The following is a 25,134-nucleotide window of genomic DNA, read 5'->3' on the forward strand; positions in this document are numbered from 1 at the left end:
TGAGGAGAGATGACCGAATGTTCCTTTGTGTCCCTTCACATGTAGAACTGGGGCCATACATGTGCAGGAATAGACAAAAGTGAGTCCAGATGGTTTTCTGAACACTTCAGAAGAGTCCGCATTCACATGTAGCAGAGTGTCACATGCGGCAGAGTGGTGCCCAGTGCTTCAGTATGGTAGATGCAATGTCCCAGGTGCAGGTCCCTTGCGAGTAGCCCTGACATTCCAGGGAAGTCAGTGAGAAGGTTTTATTCATACGTTAACAGACTTGATATTATCTTAACATCTTAACGTTTTCTGGGAACTAACTGAATAAACATAAGACTCTGCTCCCAGCCGGGTGGTCAAAGACATAGCTTGGATTTTACAATATTTTATACATAAATAGCATGAATTATCTCTATCATATACTACATCCATTTTTTTTACTTCCCTCCCATTTCCTTTCCTGTGCTCATATATTTTTTTCATTCTCTTTCCTAAATTTTGTTGTTCCTGCTTATAGGACCTTCACAAATTTTCTTTCAATTATTTCCTCCAAACTATTTTGCTGCAGTCTAAAATAAGCAACATAAAATATATCATGTTTTATTGTATCTAAGATTTACATTTAAGCAGAAACTTAGAGATTGCAACAAATTTCTCTGTCTTTTTTATTTCACTGTGCATATTTATGGATTGAGGAAATAACTTTTTCATGAACAATTTAAGATTTGAATATGTGTCCAGAATATGAGTCTGAATTTTGGAGCTCTTTATGCAAAATGTGCATATATAAAGAACATAGTATTTTATCTTATTCTTCATCTAGGACACAGCATGATGGATACCCTTGCTGTGGCCTTACGTGTTGCAGAGGAAGCAGTGGAAGAAGCTATTTCTAAGGCAGAGACCTACAGTGACAGCCTGGTAACACTTTCAAAAAAAAAGTATTAATTTAAACAGGACAATCATGTTTCTTTTAATTTGGGTAGTGGTATAAACAAAAACGTGATGAAGTAGTGACTGTCTCATGATATACCCAAGGAGTTGGGCATGGGTTTTATGAACTGGTATCCAAGACGGACATTGCATTCCAGAAGGTGACGTGCACTTTCAAGTGCCTGTCATTTCTTCCCACAGTGCCAATAGGGCATATTACCCATTTCCCAGTCTATACATTTTTTGTGGGAAGGCTGTTTTTATGTGATTTTAGCAAATACAGATATCCGTTTTCATGCAGGACAAGCAGAATGAAGCTTGTTACTTGCAGGAGCACAAGGAGGACCTCATAGAAGAGCTGGCCACAACCATTGTGCAGAAGGTATGGCATGCTTTTTCCCCTTATGTTTAATGTCCAAAACACATGTTTTAGACCTGAAACACTGCTAACAAGAAAAAGAATGACACCAAAGTAGAAAGTAAAGTAAATTAACTACGACAGTGTCGGCTTCATCAGCTATGTCTGACAGTCATCAGTTTATAAGTAAGATCAATCCAGTGCCTAACCTGATGTCCTACATGTTCAAAGCTGAGAGGTACCACTCCCTGAGGTTTGTGATGCCCTTTCTTGAAGGGAAGGTCCTTGTTTGATGGAATTTTACATCTGTATTTCACTTCCCCACAGGCACAAAGTTTTCTAATGTCAAGAGGTATGGCTCTTGACCATATACATCACTTCCCAAAAGATACAGTTTGCTAGTGACCTGACCATACCCTCTACTGAACTTTGCAACATGTTCAAAGAAAACAACATCAATCATTAACACAGAATTCTCTTAATGATGCTGTGCAAGAGAAGCTCAAAAATCACATAACCCTTGGCGTGTCTGAATTTTGTGGCTTTTAAAGTAAAGCTCATTCTTCTCCCTGCAAAGCTCATGGTTGGCAGAATGAAAGTGGAGGGCTAGTGGGAAAAAATACCCCTTGAGTTTGTCTGGACAGTTTGGAGTAAGGCAAGATGAGCATGAATAGAGCACTGTTAAGGTCCTGCGATCAACGAAGTAACCACTCTGCTAAGTTAGTCTCCTTCCATGTGAAGTAAGCTAGGTGCCACATCTCTGTATAGGCTGTGGCATTTAACAGTGTGTGGATCACACACCAGAAGAGGAACATGTTGTTTATATTACTGTCAAGAAAAGCCAGAAGAGCAGCAGCTCACTGGAAAATAATCTGCCTTCTTTTTTAAGGGTGACGTTAGACTATCAAGTAAGTCTGTTTATCGAGTGTTTCATAGTCCAGAGCCTCTCTCAGCCAAGCTTGAATTACTACTGTTTTTGTCAAGAGCTGCCTAACAAGATCTTTTATGCCATAGAATAATGTTCTAAGGTAGATATATTTCAGTTGTGGAAATGAAGTGTAGCAAGATATAATCTGTCAGTGTAGGGAGACATGAGCTCTCTCTGTCTTAAGATGGTGTAGATTTTCAAAAATAAAAATAGTGTCTAGAGACCTTAGACCTCTTTGTTGTCACTAGAACGTGTCTGCATGTCATGGGAGCCTTTGAAATTCCCCTGATATCTAGTATTTTATGTTTCTTGGCAAAAAGTCTTGTCTGAGAAAATACTTGACACTTGGATGCTGCTAAAGTGTTACTGTAGCAACAGGTTTCTATGTTTATGTAATTCACCTCTGGTATTCCTACAGGCACTGTTATAGATTGCATTGCTGCTTATGTGCTTGCAAGCGGTAGGACTTCAGATGAGAAGTAGTTGCATGAGCTGGAGCTAGAGCAGAAGGAAAGTCAAATGCTTTTCCTGGGGAGCTTGCCTTAAGATGGGGTTCATTTAGATCTTCCCCTTATGGCTCAGACAGTATTTCCCCAGCAGCATTTTTCTGTCGCCTCCCACCCCGTTTCTCCCTTACCCTGCAGATTATAAAGAAGCAGAAGAGCAAACCCGAGCAGGCTGAGGCTGACTTGGAATGGCCGCCATCGCGGAGCAGCGGCCTGGCGTCCGGCGCCGTCTCGGACCAGAGCATGCTGACATTCCCAGGGAGCCGCAGGGGCTCCTACACCTTGTGGGTGAGTGGCACTGCACAGCTATCCCTGCTTTCTGGGGCACAAAGCCAGAAGATTGCAGTCATGGATAAATATACTTGCTGCCTGGAATGGTACATAGAGACTTGCCGAGAACAAGCATTAATTCTGTGTCTGGACAAGCTGACACTCAGTTGCATGCTCTCCTAACATCCCATGGGCCATGGAGGTGCATCACAGACATTGTGTTGTTTTGGTGACTGTGCTGGGGAGGACTAAGTTTGTGATATGAGCAGTCTCACTGCTTGATTTGAATGCTAACAGGACTCAATGCTTCAGTGTTTATTCCTCAAAACAGTTTTTCTGCTCACTTAACTTTTGTGTAAGTCTTCACTGACTGTTATGTTCTCTTTTGTATAAAGTTAGGATTCTGTAATGTTTCTTTTTCTCCTTAGCCATCTTACAGGAAACAGCCACCACCAGAAACAAAAAAGGAAACTCAGCTGCAGAGCACCACTTATGTCTTACACTAAAGAGTGTTTCCTCCTTCCACTTATTTCTTAGCACAATGTCTTTATCTCCTGCTATAAAGCTGAAGAAAATCTGACAAGCTGCATTAGTAACAGTTTTAAGAGAGCAGCAAGTAAAAAGCAGTGAAAATAAGCTGTAGGCTTGGACAAGCACTTTGACAATCAGAGAGGGAATACAGTGACCGATGATTTAGTTCCAGAGCATTTTGACACTGTGGTTTAAGCTGCTGCTCCCAAGTGTCCTGCTGCTCTTCCAGTAACCACCTCTCCCCCGCTAAGCAGAACCACCAGAAGTGAACATGGGCTATGTCCTAGTTCCCAGCTAAGTTTGCTCACTTACACTCCCAGTGAGAACAGATTTATGCCAGAACATTGACTGTGGGCCAGAGTTGCTGAGATACAGACTTGCATCCAACTATTTGCAAAATGAAGGGGTACTGCCTGTAATGTCCCACTGTTAATAAGTGATCGCAAGTTAGGGTGAGCACGATTTAAGTGCTTTGCTCTGTCCCTCCTAGATGAGTTGTTTGTGGAATATAAAGGCCAGGAGAGAGAGAGATAATTTTGTGTCTGTCTCAAATGAGGTTTATTTCCTAAGGACAGGACTCAGAGAAATATGCTGTTCAAACCCTCAGTCATTATACCAGAAGCCTGTTCTGCATTTGGAAACTTAACTTTGAACTCAATACATTTTGAAATTTCTGAAGTAACAATTTATTCCTGATTTTTTTGCCAGAGGGAGGCTCATTGGTTTGAGTAATAGTAGACTTTGTGAAAATACTGGAGAAGCAGAAATGTCACACTAAGGTGCAAACAACTTCAAAACCTCTGTAGCCATCAGTCAGTACTAGAGATCCAGATGTGTACAGTATTTTATAAGGACTCTCCTCCTCTTTGTACAGAGTCTTTTGCCACATTTTTCACCATTTGTTCCAACTGTCTTCCCAGAGTGTTGTAAGGAACACGAATGAATTTGGCCATCTGCTGTGACTTGTTTCATCTCTCCCATAAATTTAGTTTCTGCCTTTTGCTTTGCTAGGGTTGTGTTATCTTTTTCTTTTCTCCTTTGAAGTGTGTATATGTTTATTTTTGCTTTGCTCTGAATAGAGGAGATTTTTATTAGTATGACCAGACACCCTTATAAAGGAAGTGTCATCCTGTCATTCCCACAGCTAAGATAGTTGCACTTGTGTTAGGCTGTTAGATAGCACAATTAAAGTCACTGGAAAGTCTACTGAAAGGCAATTTGTGCAGAGTGAATGTAGAGCACTTACAGCCTGCTTGATTCGCATCAACAGTGCTGAAACACCTCAAATTCCTTCTCTACACTTGCTTCCCGTTCCACTTTGTTTTCATTCAGTGACAAATGGGAAGCATGCATCTGTCAGTAGATTTGCAGGACTAAACCACATCACTTTCACTTCTGTATATTATGTGACAAAGTTATCTTTTCTGCCAAAAGAATTGCAGTTTTTTTTCTTTCCTTAACAAAACCCAACAGAAGCTGGCAAAGAGGCCCTTTGCCCATTCCAGACAAAGCTCCCTACTGCCTCCCAGGAACTATTGAGTCCAAGTCTGTAACAGCACATCTTCTTGGATTCCACCACAATAAGTGAAATTTTCTTAGTTCCTAACTGATGACATTAAGTTGACAAAAAAACCCCAAACTCTTGATTTCTGTATACACATCCTAATATTGATCTGTGTGTGATCAGTTTAGTTTAGGCAGAGATCTGCCTGTAATGATAAAAACCTTTTAATATTAGTACACACCACAACTAACAAGACTTCTGCTGCAACAGATTTATTAGCACAGGTGTTCCTAGTGTAACCAAGGTTTTTGTGGACAGACACAGTAGCCACAACAATCCAAAGGGAAGGAAGAAGAAAAACAAGTTTTCATTTTTTTTTCTGTCAAAGCTATCCAAGGAGACTATTACTGTGACAGAGTTAGGTACGGGAACCTGTTTCCCAATAAAGGTTATTTAACTAGAACTTCCCCTGTTCAAGTATTTCTTGGGTATAGAGGCTAACAAATTAGCAAAGGCAGGATAGAGCAAATCAAAGGAAAGAAGAAACATGATTAACAGAAAGACTGGCATGCAGGGGAAAGGGAGGTAAGGATAGCAAATCTTAAGGCAGTCAGAATTTCATAATTTAAAACTGAAAATTTATCTTAGAGGAATTTTTTTTGTCTTCTGTGCAGAAGATAATATATGTGCTTTTGCTAGCGCAATGAAAATAATAATATAAAACACACAACAATTGCATGCTGTAACACTGGCTTTTAGAAACCCATGTTTATTGTTGCATTGCTTTTTATTACCAAAGTCACTTCTTACAGAGTTGGGGAGCGCTGTAATAAACACAGATATCACCTTGTGGTTTCACCTGCCAGGAATTTTTTCTTTTTATCACAGCTATTTGTATACAGTTCATTCATATCAGCCAGAAGCTTCCAGTGGTCTCTGAAAGCCCTGCATTACCTCCCTGCTCATCCAAAATCACTTGCTTTGAAAAAGTGATTAAATAAGTTAAATTTCCTCACTTTCCCCTTCCAAACTATAGTATTAATTGTTCAACTGCAGTACTGTGGTGTGCTAGTAGCTATAGACATTCTCTTCTCCTTTTTTTCCATCTTCAATTTCTTTGAGAAACTTCGCCCAGGCTAAAAATAGTGAAACAGGGCTGAATATTTTATTTCCTCATCTCATAAAAAGAGATGGATGGCACCATCTGTTTCTCATTACCAATAAGCAAAGGCTGTGCTGTGTTGGGATGGGAGGAGTGCAGAGCAATGGGTGGATGCTTCTCTGTTCTCTCAGTCCAGTTCGCCTGCCATACATCTCTGCCAGCCAGAGAGCAAAGGACCAGTTGGCAAATTGTATCCCATTTAAACATTGATGGAGTGAAGGCACCCTGGTGTGTTTTAAGTGCTGTATTAGTGGTCTTTATTTTACAGCATAAAGATTGCATATATAAACAGAAGCTCATCCATAATTTATAGTATATAAAACAGCTAGGGATGTAGGGAAAAGGAGGATTTCATTAAATACACATTATGATGCATCTCAGGGGAAGCAGAAGTATACTGGTTAAGCTAATTTTAAGGTCCACAGTGTACTGCAAATTGTTTATTTTTTCTTCCTTTTTTTTTTTCCTCCATTTGATTTGTTTTAAAGAAAAGGAAGGTTCCAGAAGCTTGAGGTTTAGCACTGCTTTGGAAATCCCTGGAGGTTTTGCAGGTGCTCTGTACCTTTTAAGGTTTGTCTCAAACAAAAGTGCTTGAAGGAAACCTTTTTGAGGAGGAATTCTGTTTAGCAGTCATGCAGCATAGTGGGAGAGGGATTTCAGATGTGTGAGACATGGCACTGTAGGTACCAGCTGACATCAGTTCCTACCTGTCAATGACTGCATCAGAAGCATCATATTTATGTCTAATAAATAAATGTGTCATGTCAGAGGGAAGGTGGAGCTTTTAACTTTTATACAGGAGCTGGCATCAGAAGGTTGCATGGCATGTATTGCTGGGACCTACTTCCAGTGAGGCAGGTGTGCATTTATCCAGAAGTCCATCAGCTGGACTTTGGGTTATTTGCTGTATTGTTTCCTTTGAAAGAAGCCAACTGCAGCACCATCTTCTTTGCACAGAATGGGAAAGAACAGTGAATTCTGAGATGGAAAAGCATTTGATGTTCTAAAAATAATGTGTCTTTTTCATTAATATTTATTATTTGAAGATCAAACTTTCTCTACTTTCCAGGTTTCAGATAATACTGGCATCTGCTGACTCCACAGGTGGCACTCTAACATTGTAATCTCACTGCAAAAACAGTCTCGATTTCAGATTAAGAAGGCTCTGTCCATGGTAATCTGGTTGATTTCCCTCTTTCCAATGCTGCAGAATGATAAGATACAACTAGTCTGAGATTTTGACTCAGCAACTAGTGCCAGATTTTAAGGCTCAGGTGGCTAAATAATCAGTGCAAGGCTAAACACTACAGGATTGTTGTCTTTTAAAGTTGTCTGTGTAGCTTGAGTTTGTAATTCTTCTTGAGATGTATCTGTAGCATAAGATTACTGATTTCTGGTTTCACAGTGCTATCCATGCACTTGACAAACTTCCAAGACAGTTTTGGATGCTAGGTACATGATCGAGCCCATGCAGGCCTACATTCAGCTGCATTGCACTTACTGTCAGCCAACCAAGATAGGTTTTAAGGCATGAAAGAGAATAGGAGAAAGGACAGAGAAGGGTGGTAATTGTATAATGTAATTTTCCAAATAATTAAGCTCATATGTTGTTCTTTCAGCTTCATTTTGTTTTAAAGATGCTATCATAATACATTCCTGGGTTTTGCAGAATTTTCAGGTCTAACTTAAAACCTGTGATGCTCAAAGCTGGGCTGCCTGACAAACCTTACTTTGTTTTTAGATTAAATCAGGATGTATATTGCCAGAGGAAGAAGTAAATAAACACAGAACACTTAAGGCTTCCTCTGGTGTTTGAGTAGGACATACAATGATTCTCTCTGATGGGCGAGTGCTGTGCTGAGCGCAGCTTTGTAGATGAGGGTCAGAACAGGACATGAAAGGTTGTGCAGGGAACTGAGACACCTAGAGATGGATAAAAAAAGAATGATGTGTTTACTGAAGAGTATCCACTTGAAAAAGAGGTGTGTTTATATGTAAGGCTGCAGTTAGACCTGAAACATGGGCGCTAACTCACCTCCTCCCCCTACCTTCTTATATACAAGCACTCTTCCAGAGAGATGTGCTTGTAGCAAAGCAAAATCCTCCTGTCCTACACCAGAAGCAGGGATCTGGCTTTTGCTGTTCCTGTTTCTCTTCTGCAAGTAAAATGGCAATACTGTCACCACTGGATCCTAACTGAGCTCTCAGTGTCTTCAAACTGGGAAGTGTTTTTCCTGTTTGTTCTTAGTTTCATTTGTTTAGGTTTTTTCAGGACATGTCATACAACATTCAAAGTTTGGGAGAAGGGAAAAAGAATGGGCTCTGGGTGAACATGTGAGGAGCAGTAATGGCTAAATGAATAAGGGTACCTTGTAAAGGCATTGCATGGATTACAGTTGCATTGGTGTATGTAGCCTCTGTTCCACAAACTTCTATAGACTTGCTCACATAAATTCATTACATCGATCAAACTATGGTATTTTATGCTCCTAGCACTTCCCTAAATTTTTAACCTCAGAAGTACAATAAAGGGATGTTTATACTCATATTCTGAGATCAATATGAAATATCCATAATTACTAGCTTACAAATTCCTTGCAAACAAAGCAGTAGCACTTTCACATGTGGGCAACCTTTTTTTTTTCCTTTTTTTTTTACTCTGTAGGTGATGGTGTAGAGCTTCTGGCATGCCCACCAGCATTTGTTGAGGAATAACGTCTTGTCTCTCTCCCTTACAACCCTCCTCTCCATCTGGTTAATCAAGGTCAGCTAATCTGAACTGACCCAAAATAAATGTGCACCCAAATGTGGCTCTACATATTACTACACAGCTGTGCATTCGTTCTGCTGACAGACCCATTCCTGATAAGCTAATCATTATTTTTGTAGTCTTTTTAAAGGAACAATGCTTTTAAGGGAATCAGATGTCTAAGAGGCCAGTAGAAGGATGGAAACGATCAATTGCAATCAGAATATGTCTGTCAGCAGTGAACAGAAAACCAGCTTGGGCAGACCCTTGAAGGACATATGTTCTGAGCCTTTTGCAGGAGATGGACCAGTCATCTTTGCTTTCTCCCAACCTGCTGTTCAAGGGTTTGCCCCGATGGATGGGATATCCACAAGGGGTGGTTAGGAGGGAATTTTCTTTCAATTGAGTGTGAAAATCTGCCTGTTCTTGCCCTTTTTTAGAAGGTTGTTAACAGATCCTTTTCCACATACAAGATTAACTAAGGAACAGATGCTCCAAACCCTTGGTATTTCACTCCCACTGCTAGATGTCTGGACTGCATACATTTGAGCAGAGCAAAAATCACTTCCAGGATAAATAGGCTGTGGCAGAGTGGCATCATTTTCAAGCTCATACTGTCTCCTTCCTGGTGTGGGAGTTTTCTTACCAAAGGATGCTTAAGCTGTTAATGCTTAGGGATTGCTACTGTATTTGCTACCAGACCTACTGGTTCTGTCTGTGCATTGATTATATTCACAGAGCACAGCTGAGAGGGGGATTTGCTGCACCACTGGCAGGCATAGCTGCAGAATTTGCAAGGGAGCAGAGGGGATCAATAAGGTTGCATTTAAGTCATCTGAGTTTATGTATCAATTCTAGGTTGATTCCCTGAATGAACAAGGTAGTCCTCAAAGCCCAGCTTAGAAGCTGCCACTCAGGTCAGAGCCTGCACAGCACAGATTCAGAGTGTTGCCCAAATCCAGAGGTACCTGCCCTCAGCATGGGTGTTGAGGTCCCTGTGCCTGCAAGGGCTCCTACTGTGGTGACCCTGCAGCTGCCCTATGGCACCCGGGGTTCCCAGTCCCTCCTGGACCTGGGAGAGTCCTTGACCTATTCCAAATAATTGCAGAATAAATTACTGTTTAACTAGTTCTACCAGACTGAAGCATAATGCAAGAGTGGAAACAAGGTGAAATAGGCGGGAAGTGGGGGAAAAACATACATGATCCAGTTCTAAAGTCCCATCAGATGCTTTTGTGACCTATTTTGAATTACCATTTTGGCTTTTCTTTAGGAGAAAGAGGAATTCTTTTTCATCTTTTGGTGAAAACCCAAACTTCGTCATCTTTTATTGCAAAATCTTCATGTTATCTCCCTAAACAATATGCATACATATAAGGCAGTTGTTCAAGGTAAAGAATCTATAGATTATCAACATTAGACTCAATATTCTTTATAATGGTTTATAAAGTTGTTCTTGCTTTTGGTTACTTGCTTTTCTTTAATTTATTCTGTGTTCAGAAGAGTGAGCTCATAGATTGTTACTGATAGAAAATGGAATATTTATATTTATTAAGTAATGGAAGATGGGATTATTTTTATTCACTCCTTCCTTTTTTAATCTTCACAAACCACTTTGTCTTTTTAAATTTTTTTATTGAATGCCATCAATGAATAAGATGATTCCTTTTAGTTCTAGTTCAGTGAGAAATGAAGGCTGAGTTCTCTCCATCCAGACATTATAAACTATGCAACAGAAATCCATGAAGAGGAATTAAAAAAAAATAAAGGATAGTAATGTGTCTGTAATTGAAACAAACATGTCACAGGAGGTGCCACTAGGCAGGATTTGGCGGGGAACTCATCTAACTCAAGTGTCTAGAAATGCATGTCAATACCTCAGCTGTATTTTGTGAGCTATGCTGCACTGCCCAGCACTCCAGCGTGCAGCACCTGCCTCTGTGGGGTGTGTGCAGAGCACAGCAAATGATCAGATGATCTGCAGGGCTGCAGTGCCATCTGCTGATGCACCAATTTGCTGCAGAAACCAGCAGCGTCCAACTGCAGATGTACAGGGCAGCCTTGTCATTCATAACACATAAATACACCTAAAATAGCACTTGGTGGATGGGTTGGGGTTTTTGTTTGCTGAGGAAGCAGAACTTCTGGCTAGGAAATACACTAAGTATCTTTAGCTCCTTTCTTGACATCTCACGTCTTTATAAATCAAAGCCAAAGTTCCTACATTCCTGCCTTATTTTGAAAATTGTATCTAGACTCCTGTATGTTTTTTTTGGACACTTTCAGTTCTTCTGCCCTGAGATCTTGATGAAGTCCAAGCATGTAGGCAGTTGATAAAGCTTGAGGGACATGGTTCTTTCATTTGGTCAGTAAAAATCCCTTGTTCCAAACCAAACTGATCTAAAAGCCTATCAGGGTAGCCAGCCTTACCTCCAGTACCTCCGTGCATCCATTCACAGGGAAACCACATGGAGCATCAGCCCCCAGGCAGGCTTCTCAAGCCTGTTCCCTTATTTTCAGTGTTTTGCTTCCTCTACAAATGTCCTCAAGGGAAAGACATCCCCTATGGTTCTACAGATGTGCTGTTAACCTCTGTGAAGAAGAGAGGCACTGATGCAGCACAGTAATGTGTGCTTCTGCTGCCTGCACAGGTCAGTACAGCAGTGAAGTCACCCACAGGGAAGGAGGATGTAGCCCATGCTGCAGCTGTAGGGCTGGGGAGTTAGTGGTGCTGGCTGAGTTTAAGTTGATGCAAGTGTGCCAGCCAGGATAAGGGCTTTTGCTGTGTTGCCTCACACCAAATAACTATCTTTCTAGTTTGCTCTTGATTTGCAAAAACAATAAAAAGAGGTCTTGAGGTCGTTTGCATTTCAGATAGAGTCATGACTCGGGCTGCTAATTGATTGGAGATTAACTTGTACACAAACATTTGCTTTTGTGCTCTGAAAAATACAGTCAATTTAGACTGGTTTGTTCTCATGCCAGGATCTGCTTCTGTCCTGTTCCTACACCAAGCTTGGCTATTGACACTCCTTTTTTGTGTCATTATCAGTACTACCAGTGATTTGAACTGCTCAGAGATTAATGTTTATGCTTTCTTTCCACCCCTGCATGTCTGAGTAAAACAATTCTATTATCTCTCCCTCCAGCCCTACCTGAAACTAAATTTCAGAACAAGAAATAACCTAATCCTCCACTTTTATGTATTCTTTGTTGGAATTGGAGTTTATCAGAACATCGGTACTCCTTGATCATTTCAGTCTCTCCAGATACAAGAACTACAGAGACCTGCAAATGTAGTAGTGAAGAGTGCAAGTTCAATAGCATCTCCCTTTTTCAGGGTCTAAATATAGGGGTGCAGCTAAGCTATTTTATCATGCCATTACTTTTCTCTCCTTGAGCCTTCTGTGACATTGAACCATCCTCAGTGAGAAGAGATAGTACATCTAGCAGAGCAGTCCAAGACAGATTTTATCAAAAATTCACACAAAGTGTAGAAAAATAATGAGGATGGCCTCAAGCTAAGCTTTGGAGGCACCACAAGCCTTACTACTTACTGTATTTCAACTGGATTTCCTGGGAAAATTTCTTAGCAGTAGTTCCTGCCTAATACCAATTTCCTGCTCCACAGAGACCTTGGAAACTGTGGAGAGCAACCTTCCTCTGATCTGACCCAAAAGTTTTAGCACACAACTTTAAAAAATCAGCTTTTCGCTAGATAAGCTTGTTTGATTGAGTTTATTTCAGATCCTAGGCTACTACACCACATGGGACTGTGTCCACTTTCTTTTCTCTGCTTCCTTGTTTTTCAGTTCCTTTCATCCTTCAGGCTGTTCGTCTTCTCCTTTTTAAATCCTTCAAGCTGTTGTATCTCTCCTTGTCCCTCTGAAGGCTTATCTGCCCTATAGTGTCGATGCACCTGAGCTGGCTTTAAATTGCTCAGGCACTGCTGGCCACAGCTTTGCTGCCAAAGCATCAGCCTGGGAGCGGGAGTGCCCAGCTACTTCAGGAGGTTTTGCAGCCTCTGCCAAGTTCTGCCTTGTCAGGGTTAAGCTGCTGGCAGGTCTTAGGTGAGTTGAGAGCAAAGAACAGATGCTGCCATCACTGTGATGGCATCACTTCGCTGCGATATTTATGAAACGGTGAGAAGGCACACAAGAAGCTGCCATTTAAACAAAACAGGAAAGCTGTCAAACATAAAGATAGCTCTCATTACTGGAGTCTTAGTTATCGTTTTACAGACTAAAGTTCTTCCTGGTATTCTTCTTCTTAAAGATCCAGTTCTTTGAGTAATAAGGGAAAATAGATACTACTGATTGAACTGTAGGCTATTCCTCCTTCTGGGTCTTCAGCATCTCTTATCTCTCTTGTTTGCTATATGCACATGGAAGAAGAATGTGCCCTGAGAGAATATTCATGGACAGCCACAACAACTGGCTGCTTCCAGTACATAACAACTTTAACACAAAGATTTCAAAAGATGCAGCAGACACCAGAACTAATTTATTGAAAGCGTGGCAAGTTTGGTAGTTCTAGCTTTACAATGAATGAAGTGAACCACAGCGCAGTTAACACTCAGCAGAGTTCAGGTGGCAAATTTGTGGCAGAATTGTTTATATTGTCCACATATACTGCCAGGATGAAATCAAAGTTCATGAGCAAATTTCCTATAGTGAAACAATTTATGTACCTGTATGCATTGCATTAAATTATTTTATTAATTTTATTACTTTTTCATGGTTAAGAAGGATTCAGATGATCTTGATCAGTGAAAGATCTAGTTCAAGGTTTGGAACAGACTAAATAAACACTTGAATATGGCTGACTTGGAAAAGTGATGCACCTGAAAGATTCCCTAGAGTAAAATTACTTCAAACTTGTTGTGAATAGTTTATATCACTAAATTTGTCCAGTGCATCATATTAGGATCTATGTCTTTGGATGGACAAGATTAACAAAGTGGTACTTATAGAAAATATAAAAAATATCTAGTGCAGTAATCTTGGCTGTTCTTCATCAATTCAGAAGCCAAACTAAACCCCTGTGCTTAATTGAGTTTCCTTTTACTGCTGAGCCAAGGATACAGGAAGATTTGCAGTTAATTAAATCTTCTGGCGTGGTACATGGGTCCCACAGAGGAGCATTTCAGATGAGAGGAGGTGCAGCCAGGAAGTGGTATAAGTGTGGCTTTCAAGCCAGCAGGACTCCCAGCAATGCTTATGCTGTCCTGGGAATTTAAGGGACTTGAAAATAGCTGAAAGGCAAGTTCTCCTTTACCTCACCTGCACCAGTGCAAACCAGACCTCTGATACAGGCAAAGACTTGCCCTTTTGAGAGTAGCAGATTAAGTTAATTATTTGTAATTTGATCACTAAAAATGTACAAGGATTTGAGAGTGCCAACTTGACCTGTGCAAAGCAGCTGAGCCACTTGAAAACCTGGCATATATGGTCTTCTACTGACTCTGCTGGGAAGGCAACTTGACTTGAGCTCTGAGAGCCTTGTTTCTACCACTATACATCTGTGATTTGATATGCAAGTGTGAGTTCTGCTGAAATCAGCAGGACACTGACAGGACTAAAAGCTTTTCAAAACGGGACAAATTTAAATGTGTCTTCTGTAACTGTCTGACTTCTCTGTGCCTAGGTCAAAACTAAAATGTCTGATCTGTTTATGTGGTACTGAAGGCATGTCCCTTCCCCCTCAGTAGCAGTCAGGCTGATTAACAATTACAACAGTATTTTATCTTGTTATGCCTTGAAATGTGACCCTCCTAGAACTAAACAGATGTGCAATTGTAGGCTAAGTTGACTTCATTAGTAAGACAGAATAAAACTGCTCAGCATATTGGGTGTTATGTATGTATGTCCTAGCAAACAGAATTCTGCATTAAAATCAGTTGAGTTACATATCTCTTTCTGGGGAACAAGCTGTTTGTTTGCTTTTTTTTCAGTTTTTAACTTCTGCAAATTGTTACACCAGATGGCCTGTTGAGCCAACAATAGATCATCATGTCTCACCACAGTGGGATCTCTTTCTGGCTAACTTGAGTCAAAGCAGTTCGATATCAGTCCTCACCAAGCACATTCCCAACAACTTCACCTTAATTATTTCTCTCCATCTGGTCCATGGTAGTATAAACGATTTCCTGCCTCTTTGCATAGCATCAGAAATGCACATAAATAAGCAATTTAATGCTGAATTCTTTTGAATACATTAAATCCCATTTGTGATGTTAGCAGATCCCACACTTCCATGGGTAACTGAATACTAATTATGGTAAAGAGCTGAACAATTAACTTCTTCTGTTTTTAAATTTCACTCTCTGATTTTTAATCCCACAGAGGTCTCAGTCTGCATTCTCCCTGGCTAGTGAAGATATGGCCAGTAAAGGACAAGACCCTGCATCATCTGTGGCCGAGGCTCTTGGGAGGCAGCAAAAGGGACAGTCCAGGAAGCAGAAGGAACGCAAGCACTCCGCTTTACCCAGCTGGAAGAGTGTAGACAGGCTAAATGAAACAAGTAAATATTTCTAGTACGAATAAGATTCTTTTTTTGGTTCTCACTCATGTGTGGAATAAATACAACTTAAAGCAAGGACCTTCTCTAGGGCATTTCTGCTGACCTTTGTGCTTTCAGAGGTCACATGCAAAATGTATATTCGATGTTGCCATGTTGCAATTTCATTGGGCTATGTCATTGCTTATCTTAACTTTCTTTTTAAAAAAGTATTCAAAATTTGAGTCTTTGTGAAGTTGATTTTAGACTGCTACAAAATTTAGACAACTGGTTTGGATACATTTCAGGGCTTCTAAGGCACAAGAGCTCAAGGGCCTTTCTTTGTCATTGGTAACCTGTCCTCCAGTTGAAGGAGTTTGCAGCCCCTTGTATCCCTTCCATGACACAGGGTAACTGTTCATGAGCTTTTGTGGTGAGCCAGTCATTAAAATAATTCACATTTAGAATTTCTCCTTACGACTTTATTTTCAACTCTGATGAATTCACAAATGCAGTATTCTGTGCAGCCCTACTCACTTGTGCTTCCAGACTTGTCTCAGGAAGCTGTATGTGTAGGAACTCCACAGACCAGCAGCTTCCCTGGATCTGACTGCTGTCACCATGCATTAGGTATGGATGTAAATATGGATGATGGATGGTGAGCAGCTTTCCAAGTCAGCTCCATTCCTGAATCAGCACCCTGGGACAGAGTGCAATTCCCTGCTTACTTCTAGATGACATAAAAACAGGTTGTAACTGTAGAAGATATCAATGTGTATAAGTATCTGAAGGGAGGGTGTCAGAGGATGGATCCAGGCTCTGCTCAGTGGTGCCAAGCAATAGGACAAGAAACAACAGGCAGAAACTGATGCACAGAAAGTTCCACCTGGATATGAGAAAGAACTTCTTCACTGTGCAGGTGACCAAGCGCTGGTACAGGTTGCCCAGAGATGCTGTGGAGTCCCCTTCACTGAAGATATTCAAGAACCTGGATGCAATCCTGTGCCATGTGCAGGTTGGTTGGACCAGCTGACCCACTGTGGTCCCTTCCAACCTAACCTTTTCTGTGCTACTGCAGTTGTGGCTCCTGCTCTTGGGGTGCTCCCATTTCCGTTGCCTCTCTTGTTCTGGCTGAAGCATTTGCAAGGCCACAAGAGTGTAGCACCAGGCAACTCCCTCACCCTAGTGTTGGTTAGTTTTTACCCCTACAGTTGCACAAAGGGGAAGAGCTGAACTCATTGCAGTAGCATTCCCTGTATCCAAGTGTTGTCATCCCATGGCAGAATCTGCCTGTTCTTGCTTCTTCTCTTGTAGCAGCTGTAGAGCCCATCTGACCCCTGTAGCACACTGGTTCATGAAGCTGCACAAGCAGAAAACTTCTTTTGTGGGGTGAGTTCACTGGTGCTGTAGCTCCCACAGCTGCCTCACTAGGCACTGGCAGGCACAAACAGTTACAGTGTGTGTTTGGGTTTGATGGTGACCAGGGACCAGAGCTGCCATGTGTTCAATTTGTTTATCTGTAATGCCAGTTGATAACTGGGGAGACTGAAATTTAGACAATTTCAGTGCTTATCCTCCCCCGTGAAAGAAATTAATATTAAAGTAGCACTAAAATCTAACTTAACCAAGTATGCATTACTCTGTGAATTTCTTAACCAGCCCACTGTCAGACGTGTTTTTCTCCTGGGCATTTTAGTGGAAGGCCTATTTTCAGTAAAGCAGTTAATTTGCTCCTAAAATTTAAGCACCCACTTGAATCCCATTTCATTCAACTGTTGAGCAATTTAGTATTTAACAATTGCTTAACCACAGAAGAACGACAAATTGACCCGGGTTTTTTTGGGCAGTCTACGCAGAGGATTTGTTCTGCTTCTTTCATCTAAAAACCACATTTGTGATTAAAGTGTGGTGCCTATTGAGCTAATAGTAAATAGCTGACTGTGCTAATAATATCTGTAAAAAATGGTCTCACCTATGCAGTATTAAGCAGCTTTGTATTATGATACAGAAAACAAGAGAAATCTCAACGAAGAGTTTGGTGTGGTAACATCAATGGGCCTTTTAGGCATGTAGCCAAAAAGTAGTTCACAATTCATTTTGGTTGCAGTTCATATTGGTTTAAATGGTGACTCAAGAGCCTTTATCAATAGTCTTACAATGAAACTTCTTAAATCTTTTTTTTCTTTTCACATGAATGAATTATAGCTTATGCCCAAAGAATTGTGGGGAAAAAAAAAACATTCTTTCAAGTGATTTCATTTTGGAAAATCGGGAAGGGAGCACTTGACATTGTAGAATAAAAGTGGGATAAAGCTGAGTCAGCTTTCTGAATATAGAGGTCTCGGTTGCTCTCTACCCTGTTTGTCCTCTAAGATGTAATCAACTAGTATCCTGTCCTTTCTTCAGTTAATTGAGGTTGGTAGACTGATTCTCATGTGGTGTTGTTAAATAGAATAAGGGAATATGGTTTGGGGGAGAAAAAAAGTTTGTGGCTCTCCATTACCTTTGTGCAATATGGTGCAGCTGAATTCAATTCCTGTTGGAGATTTATATCCTGCAGAGCTGTTGGCTTTGTTTGAAGGAACAATGTTTTAAGGAAAGTTCTTTCCCTCAGAGGAAGTTCCTTCTCTCAGGAGAACCCTATACTTAGATTAGTTAGTATAGTTAAGAAAAGTAAACAAGCAGGAGTTTCTTGTGCTTGATAGCTTGTTTGGGTTTTTTTTTTCCTCCAAAATCAGGGGTTACTATAAAGAATTATTAGTTCTCCTTACACACCTGACTTCAGTTAAATCCTTGCTTGGTCAGTGCTACTAGAGAGCTAGTATGATTTTGCTTTTCTTTTAAGCGGGAGTAAGAATTGTATTTTCTCAAGTTCTCTAAATTGACTTAAAACTTAGGAAATGAAAGGAAGCCAAAAGGATTCAAATGAGTAAGAAATGCAAAAGTTGTCATAAAACTCTCATAGCTCCTAAGTTTAATTACAATTTAATTTTTGTTTTGTTTTTTGTGGGGGTGTTTTGGTGGTGGTAGTGCACCTCAGACTTTGTTTTTTTTAAACTAAGCACAGCTTACTGCATACTAATGTTCTTTATGAACAGCTCCAGGGAAAAAGTAATCTTCCTTTCATCCTAGTATTTGTAACCATCTAATGCAAAATGCCTAATTATATTCTACAAGAGACCCAGATATTACTGTGTCCATTTGAAAATAGTGATGTTCAGCTTACATTATGAGAAAACTATTGGTTTGTTTTAAGTATTACTATAGGTTTCTGAAAATAACAAACTTGAATCCAGGGAGGAATCCTTTAGTCTGAAAAGTTCATTAAGTAGGCTAGATTACTGTGTAAATCCATGGCATTATATAGTTTTCAAGTGCTGCAGAAGGCAGAATCATTGCACAGCCATATGTCCCATGTGGGGAATTTTCAATTTTGATTGGAAATTAAATCTAAATTTAGAAGAAATACAATTCTCAGAGTTATGAGAGTTAAAGAGCACTTTGTGCTTTTTTGGTTTTTGTGTTGGGGTTGTAAAACATAGTCTGAAAATGTGGAAGGATACAAGAGCAGCAGTGCTTGTGTCAGAATCAGCACATTTGGTATTTAGTCTGGGGTAGAGCAGCCATAAGCAAGAGTCTAGGAGAGATTAGGACAAAGAAAGCATTTTTCATACTCCCTCTGAGTAGGCTCTGAACCTCTAGAACTATCAATTTAATTACTATTTCAGCTATTTCTGTATTTAGTAAATTTTAGTGGATCTCTCCTCCATGTTCATAGCCATCTCTGTTTTATCACAGATCATTTCAAGCATCCACAACAACCTTGGGCAAGAAGCTCCATAGGTCTGGTTTTTGCATCGCAAAACTTTATTTTTGCATCGCACTACTTTATTTTGTTTGTTTAAAACCTTGATTTTTCTAGCTTCACTTCATGCCCTCTAGTAGCTAGGTTGGAATAGATTCCCCCATCTCTTTTAGGTTATATTCTCTCAGTCTTCTGTCCTCCAGATGGCAGAGCTCTGGCTTACTTAATCATTCCTTGAATGGACACCATTTCAGAACCTGGTACAACCTCTGTTGCTCTTCTCTGATTCTTTTTCCATCTCTCATTTTCAATGTGGGGGACCAGAATTGCACACCAGAATGAAAGACATTTGAAAAACTCAGGATTTATGCATGCCTGTGTGCTTATGTTCCATCAGTCTTTCCTAATCATTCTTTTAGAAAAAAACTTTGGTCCAAGTACTCTCCCATTTTAGTCATCACCATGACTCAAAGTGGTGGCTTCCAAGTAGTAGGGCAGCTTGGCTCTCAATATGGGAGAGTTCACGTGGCAGCAGCACTTGCACTTGTTTGTTGGTTTTGTTGAAACTTTCAATCTGTGGCAAGTAAAAGCAGCCATTCACAGTGTAATCACAGCTGTTCTCATTTCCTTTCCATAGGTCCGCCTTCTGTTTTCCAAAGCACCGATGGAAACTGGGTAGCTTTGCAGAACGTCACCCTGCCTCGTCCTCGAATGCTGGCCAAACCAAAGAGTCAGGTGTTCAAAGCTTTGGAGAACGAGTCCAGCATTGTGTCTGCCTATGACGAGATGGGCTCAGACAGCGAGGATGACTATGACTGGAACGTGGCCTTGAACAAGCTGCGGCGGAGACCCCGACAATTGCCAGACGACTTCTATTACTCCAATTCCCAGTATGGCACCGAGTGGGTTTATGGCAACGATCAGTACCAGGCAGTGACCTCCCCCTCCTCTGGGTTATACACCAACACTGAGACACTGTTCTCTGATTCGGAAACATCTTCAGTAAACTCTTCCCAGGAAGCTAAAGGACCTAGCAAACTTCTCTGGTTGCAAAGCAGAACTCAAAGTGAAATGCCCAGAATGGAAAAGAAGCACTTCCATGGAGAACTAGATGTGAACTTCAATCCACAGGCAACTAGCTTGGAGTATTCAGACAGCAGTGAGACTGAAGGAGTCCATTATGATTTAGAAAAGAGATCAAGAAGGTGGAAGAAGAACAAAGCCATCTCTGAAGACTTATGTGAAGAAAAGAATCAGGCAAAAGCCAACAAGATGAATTTAAGTCAGGTAATTGTGTTTGAGCTTACCAGATGCATTTTCAAAAAGAGCTGGGCAAAACTAATTAATCCATGCTGGCAATATCATGTGAATCATGAGTGGGAGATGAAGTGTTCTTGCAAGCTTTATCTTCCTTATGTCTCCTAAGTAAGAAGAAGAAAAAGCAGGGTGTTAGACAGGCTTTACCTTTTTCTCAAATAGGCCACTTTCATCCAATCAAAGACTTCATTAATGTTGTAAAATACAGTGCTCTTAAGAAAAAAACCCTCAAGATTTGTCAACAGCTGAGAAATGTTAATTAATCACTTGTTTTGTTGTGCTGGGTTTTTTTTTTAACTTCTGTTTTCTTGATATAAGAAATAACTCATATGCCTGGGAATCTGCTCTGCAGTGTCTACAAATAATCTGGTAAGGAATAAAGCTAATGAGCAGCAGAAATTCAGAAAGGGATTTTTGTGAAATCCAGTCCAAGTGACATCTGTTTTTAATTGGTCATCTTAAGATGAGTTCTGATGTGATAGGGGGAGTGTTTGCAAACTACTTCCATTTAAATAATTTGTCAGTTCATTAAGAAAACAAACAAAACCCAAAGAAACAAGCAAAAACCCCAGACTCTACTATCTCAAACTCCAAAAAATTGTTCATACAGCTTGAAGACAGCAAACATATGATTTAAATTACAGGTGTTAACCAGAAAGGTGAATAATTACAGGTGGATAACCAGAAAGCCAAGTCTCCTCTATTTGGAGTTTGTCCAGACCTGGGACTGATATTAAGGGATCCATTTGTTCCCCAGAATTTTGTTAGCAGTGCAAGCACACAAGCCCAGGAGAATATTGACCCCTTGTCCAGTTCCATTTCCCACATCCTACCCCTCTTAAATCCTGAAGCTGCATCATTGCTGCAGCAGAGTAATAATAAGCCTGAAGCAAGGAACTGAGGGCTGGCTTCTCCCTGTACCTTTGATTGTGAGCAGCCTGATTCAGTCTTAAAGCTGTCCGACCAAATTTAGGATGCCTGGAACAGTTTTTCTTTCCTTGTGCTACTAGCCTGTATTTCCTATAGAAAAACATCAGTACACCTGATTGTAAGTCAGTATTAGGATTCTAGATTTCAGCAGGGTTTTAATGCTGGATGTCATTAATTCTGGACCCATTCCATCTGCTTTTAGGACAGAGTGTGGGTGTTCGGGGTGTTCTGTACTGATTCATTCACACTTGTGTCCTCATATATTTAAAATCAACAGTTCTCCAAGGGAAGTATGATGTAATATAATGTGATCTGATGACACATCAGTGGCCATTATTGACTTCCTGGAACATCAGACAGAATTACAAGGCTTTACAGGGACTGCACGAAGATTATATCTTGTACACAGACTTCTGCATTTAGCCTTATGGCTTTGTTTTCTTTCTTTCGTGACCTCTGTGTGTCTGTATTCATATTGTGGCTTCCTAGTCACAACAGACAATACACAGAGCATGGAAGACCAGAGCTCACAGAGAAAGTCCTGGAGACTTTATAGAATCATAGACTAATTTAGATTGGAAATCATCAAGTCCAGCTGTTAACCTTGCACTGTAGGGTTGACCACTAAACGTTGTCCCTAAGTGCCATGACTACATGTCTTTTAAATACCTCCAGGAATGGTGAATCAACCATTCCCCTGGGCAGCCTGTTCTGGTGCTGGATAATCCTTTCTGCAAAGAAATTTTTCATAATATCCAATCTAAACCCCCCCCCCCCAATTCATCCAGGTGAGGTCAGAAAGGCAGGGTGCTTCCCAAATATCTGTGTTGGCATCCTTTAGAATCTTAGTGTGTGCTTCAAACTGCAAGCTGGTATGGAAAATTATATTCTTCTTTCCCAAGTCTTTTGTGAGTTGCTTTGTCTCTTATAACCTCTCTGATGTGCTGAAAGTGCAAGATTCAGGATTCTAACCCACTCTCCCCTTCATTTTACCCTTGAGGCTAAAAGAGGCTGTTCCTGCTTCCCTGCTTCCTCAGCCTCATTGGGGCAAGCAGAGGCACAGTGCCTCCAGATCATGCCACTGTTTCCAAAGCAATGAAATTCTCACTAGGAAGTTTATGTATGGGTGGGTTTGCATGTGTTTAGTTTGTGTTTGGACACACACACACACACACACACACACACACACACACAGAGGTGGCTGATTTGACAGCTGGTGCTCACATTTGTAGAACTTTTACTCCAGCCTCTGGCAAACAAGCATTGCTGGCACCAGGAATGGACTGCCTACCACAATTTAGAGCAAGAATGTTGCATGGTTGAACAATTCTAGGAAGCAAGTAAAATTGCCATGTGTGTGAGGAACCTGATTTAATGTATGAAAATGAATTAGCCAGACATCATTTACAGTGCTCAGGTAAATGAGATAAAAGGGATGTCAGAGTTTCATATATTCCCCAGAATTATGTATTGATCTTGGTAAAATGATTGATTTGAGGCTGCAGCAGGGAGAGCCCTGCATATAAACAGTTTTACAAAATTATAGTGTCCGTGTGTGAAGAACTGCAGTCAGCATAGACTTAAGAAAGATTGACTGCAGGGTCTTAAACCAGGCATAGCTTTTCACATTATGAAATTATGCAGAGTTTGCAGAGACGATACAAACTCTTGTTGAAGCAAGATATTAGACAGTGAATAACTGATTATATGTCAATTGCAGTAAAGGAACACTTTTTCAGTACTTCACTGCATTGGAATATAATCTTATTTTACTGCATTGTAACAGTAAGATGATAATTTGTTAACCATTATGTTTTCATCGGCATTGTAGAACAGGATTTCAGTTTATCGGTCTAAAAGTTGGGGTTTCATTTTTAATTTTCAAATGAGGAAGGTTGCTTTCTTGTTTTTTACTCTCCAGGTTTCTCAGTGAGATGAAAACAAGCCCTTTTTCTTCTTTGTTCTGAGTCTAGAGAGTTGTAAGCAGTTATGGAACCTGCTTACAGTTTCTGGAAAAACTGTAGTCAGTTCATAATTCATAACTGAATTTCAATTTAAAATCAGGTATTTTTAAATCAGGATCCAGTTCCCAGAGTAGGATAATGCTGTGGCATTTTTAAAAAAATATATTTTAGACACAAGAGTGGAATGCCGACTTTGTGACCGAGAGAGAATTTTTTGTTTAAAGTCTTCAGTGCCTTAGAAGGGGAAACCTGAGAGCAGATACCAAGATGTGCTGTATCTGTGGAATTTTTTGCTTAATGATAAGTAAAAGAAAAAGCTCCTTTACTGAGCTGTCTGTAGAGATACCATAAACACAGTCATGAAGCAAGATATGAAAACTGTCCTGATAAAACCAGAGTCCTGCTATAAATAATATCTGATTGCTTATATACCACAAAAGACATATTTCTGTGGGAACTGAACTGGAAAGTGCAACCTTTTATGATTTTTATGATTATTTTGCAAATAGTAGCTTTTTACAAAAAATAGGCTCTTAAGCCACCAATCATTATCTGCATTTATTATTAATAATTGTAATAATAGTTGATACTATTAATAATAATAATATTGATATATTGAATCTCATTATCTTTTTGAGAGAAGGATATGACTGTTGCTTAATGTAGCTGAAGTTCTTATGTTTCTCATGCAAACTGGAGTGGCTTAATTGCTTCAAGTGAAAGAAGTGCCCTCATTATGAGTTTGCTTCTTTGATCAGGAGACCCCACCTGTTAATTACAGCCCTGCAGCCAGGTAAGGGATGAGCACTGTCAGGCTGCCTGTTCCCACGGGATGGCGCTTGGGATGTATTCTTTGAGAACAGCTCCCTGAAATCACTCTGGCTCTTGATGAGAAACTGCCTGCTAACCTCACAGTTTGTGTATTCTCCTAAAAATTTTCATTTCCAATTTTTGGTTTCCTATATGAAGGGAACTTTCTCACAGGAATTTATAGTTTAACATAGATTTTGTTCTGGAGCATCTTTTTTTTGTATCTCTTTTCCATCTACTCTGATTACATTGAGTTGAGTTATCAGCGATTTGTGTGCAAGGATTCTGATAGGGTTTATGAGGAAAAGTGTATTTGTTGTTTTCATTGTCTCCTAAAAGGCTTATGCTTGCATAGAAACACTTGATTTTCTTTTAGTGAAACTGGGTTCATGGCTGTTTCAGTCTGCCAGGCCCTCACAGAAACTCAGTTTTCAGATGAAATGGTAGCCCTTTATTCTTGTTTACAGTTATTATCATTATGTATAGCTGATAGATGCAAATGGGAATTTACACAATGATTTGTGTAATGGCACAAAAATGTCATTAAACTTACCAGAAAGAGTGAAAACATGAGCAGTAAAGAATAACAAAATTTAATGCAGCATCTATTAAATAATAATAGTAGTACCTGTCAATTTTTTTTTTCATGGCTGCTAATGCATTTTTTAATTTGTCAGTCCATGAAAGAGGTATATTCTCCTCACAAATAGTTTGCTGCCACTCTCTGAAAAGCCCAACACAAAAGTCAAGCAGCCTTTTATTAACAGAAACCACAAAGTGCAGCAGTGTTAGGTACCATTATCTCTGCATGTGCACAGGAATTAACAGCTCTAACCTATATAGATAATCCACCCACTCATTTAAAGGAGACTGGAAAGCTA

The 25,134-nt window shown here is 40.1% G+C and overlaps 1 protein-coding gene across 3 annotated transcripts in view; it reads left to right on the forward strand.

Annotated features, from left to right (window-relative positions):
• The window catches only part of MYRIP (myosin VIIA and Rab interacting protein), a 207,617-nt gene that overhangs the window by 154,629 nt on the left and 27,854 nt on the right, over nucleotides 1–25,134 (forward strand). For 2 of the 3 annotated variants that reach the window (XM_066556128.1, XM_066556136.1), the window contains exons 6-10: nucleotides 812–909; nucleotides 1,223–1,303; nucleotides 2,852–3,001; nucleotides 15,274–15,451; nucleotides 19,870–20,519. In XM_066556128.1, the coding sequence (XP_066412225.1) occupies nucleotides 812–909; nucleotides 1,223–1,303; nucleotides 2,852–3,001; nucleotides 15,274–15,451; nucleotides 19,870–20,519 (1,157 nt within the window). Of the gene's footprint in view, nucleotides 1–811; nucleotides 910–1,222; nucleotides 1,304–2,851; nucleotides 3,002–15,273; nucleotides 15,452–16,346; nucleotides 16,443–19,869; nucleotides 20,520–25,134 lie in introns of all 3 variants that reach the window. The other variant, XM_066556147.1, reaches the window with a different exon arrangement.

The sequence above is a fragment of the Molothrus aeneus genome, chromosome 1, assembly GCF_037042795.1.
Source record: "Molothrus aeneus isolate 106 chromosome 1, BPBGC_Maene_1.0, whole genome shotgun sequence".
Taxonomy (NCBI): domain Eukaryota; kingdom Metazoa; phylum Chordata; class Aves; order Passeriformes; family Icteridae; genus Molothrus; species Molothrus aeneus.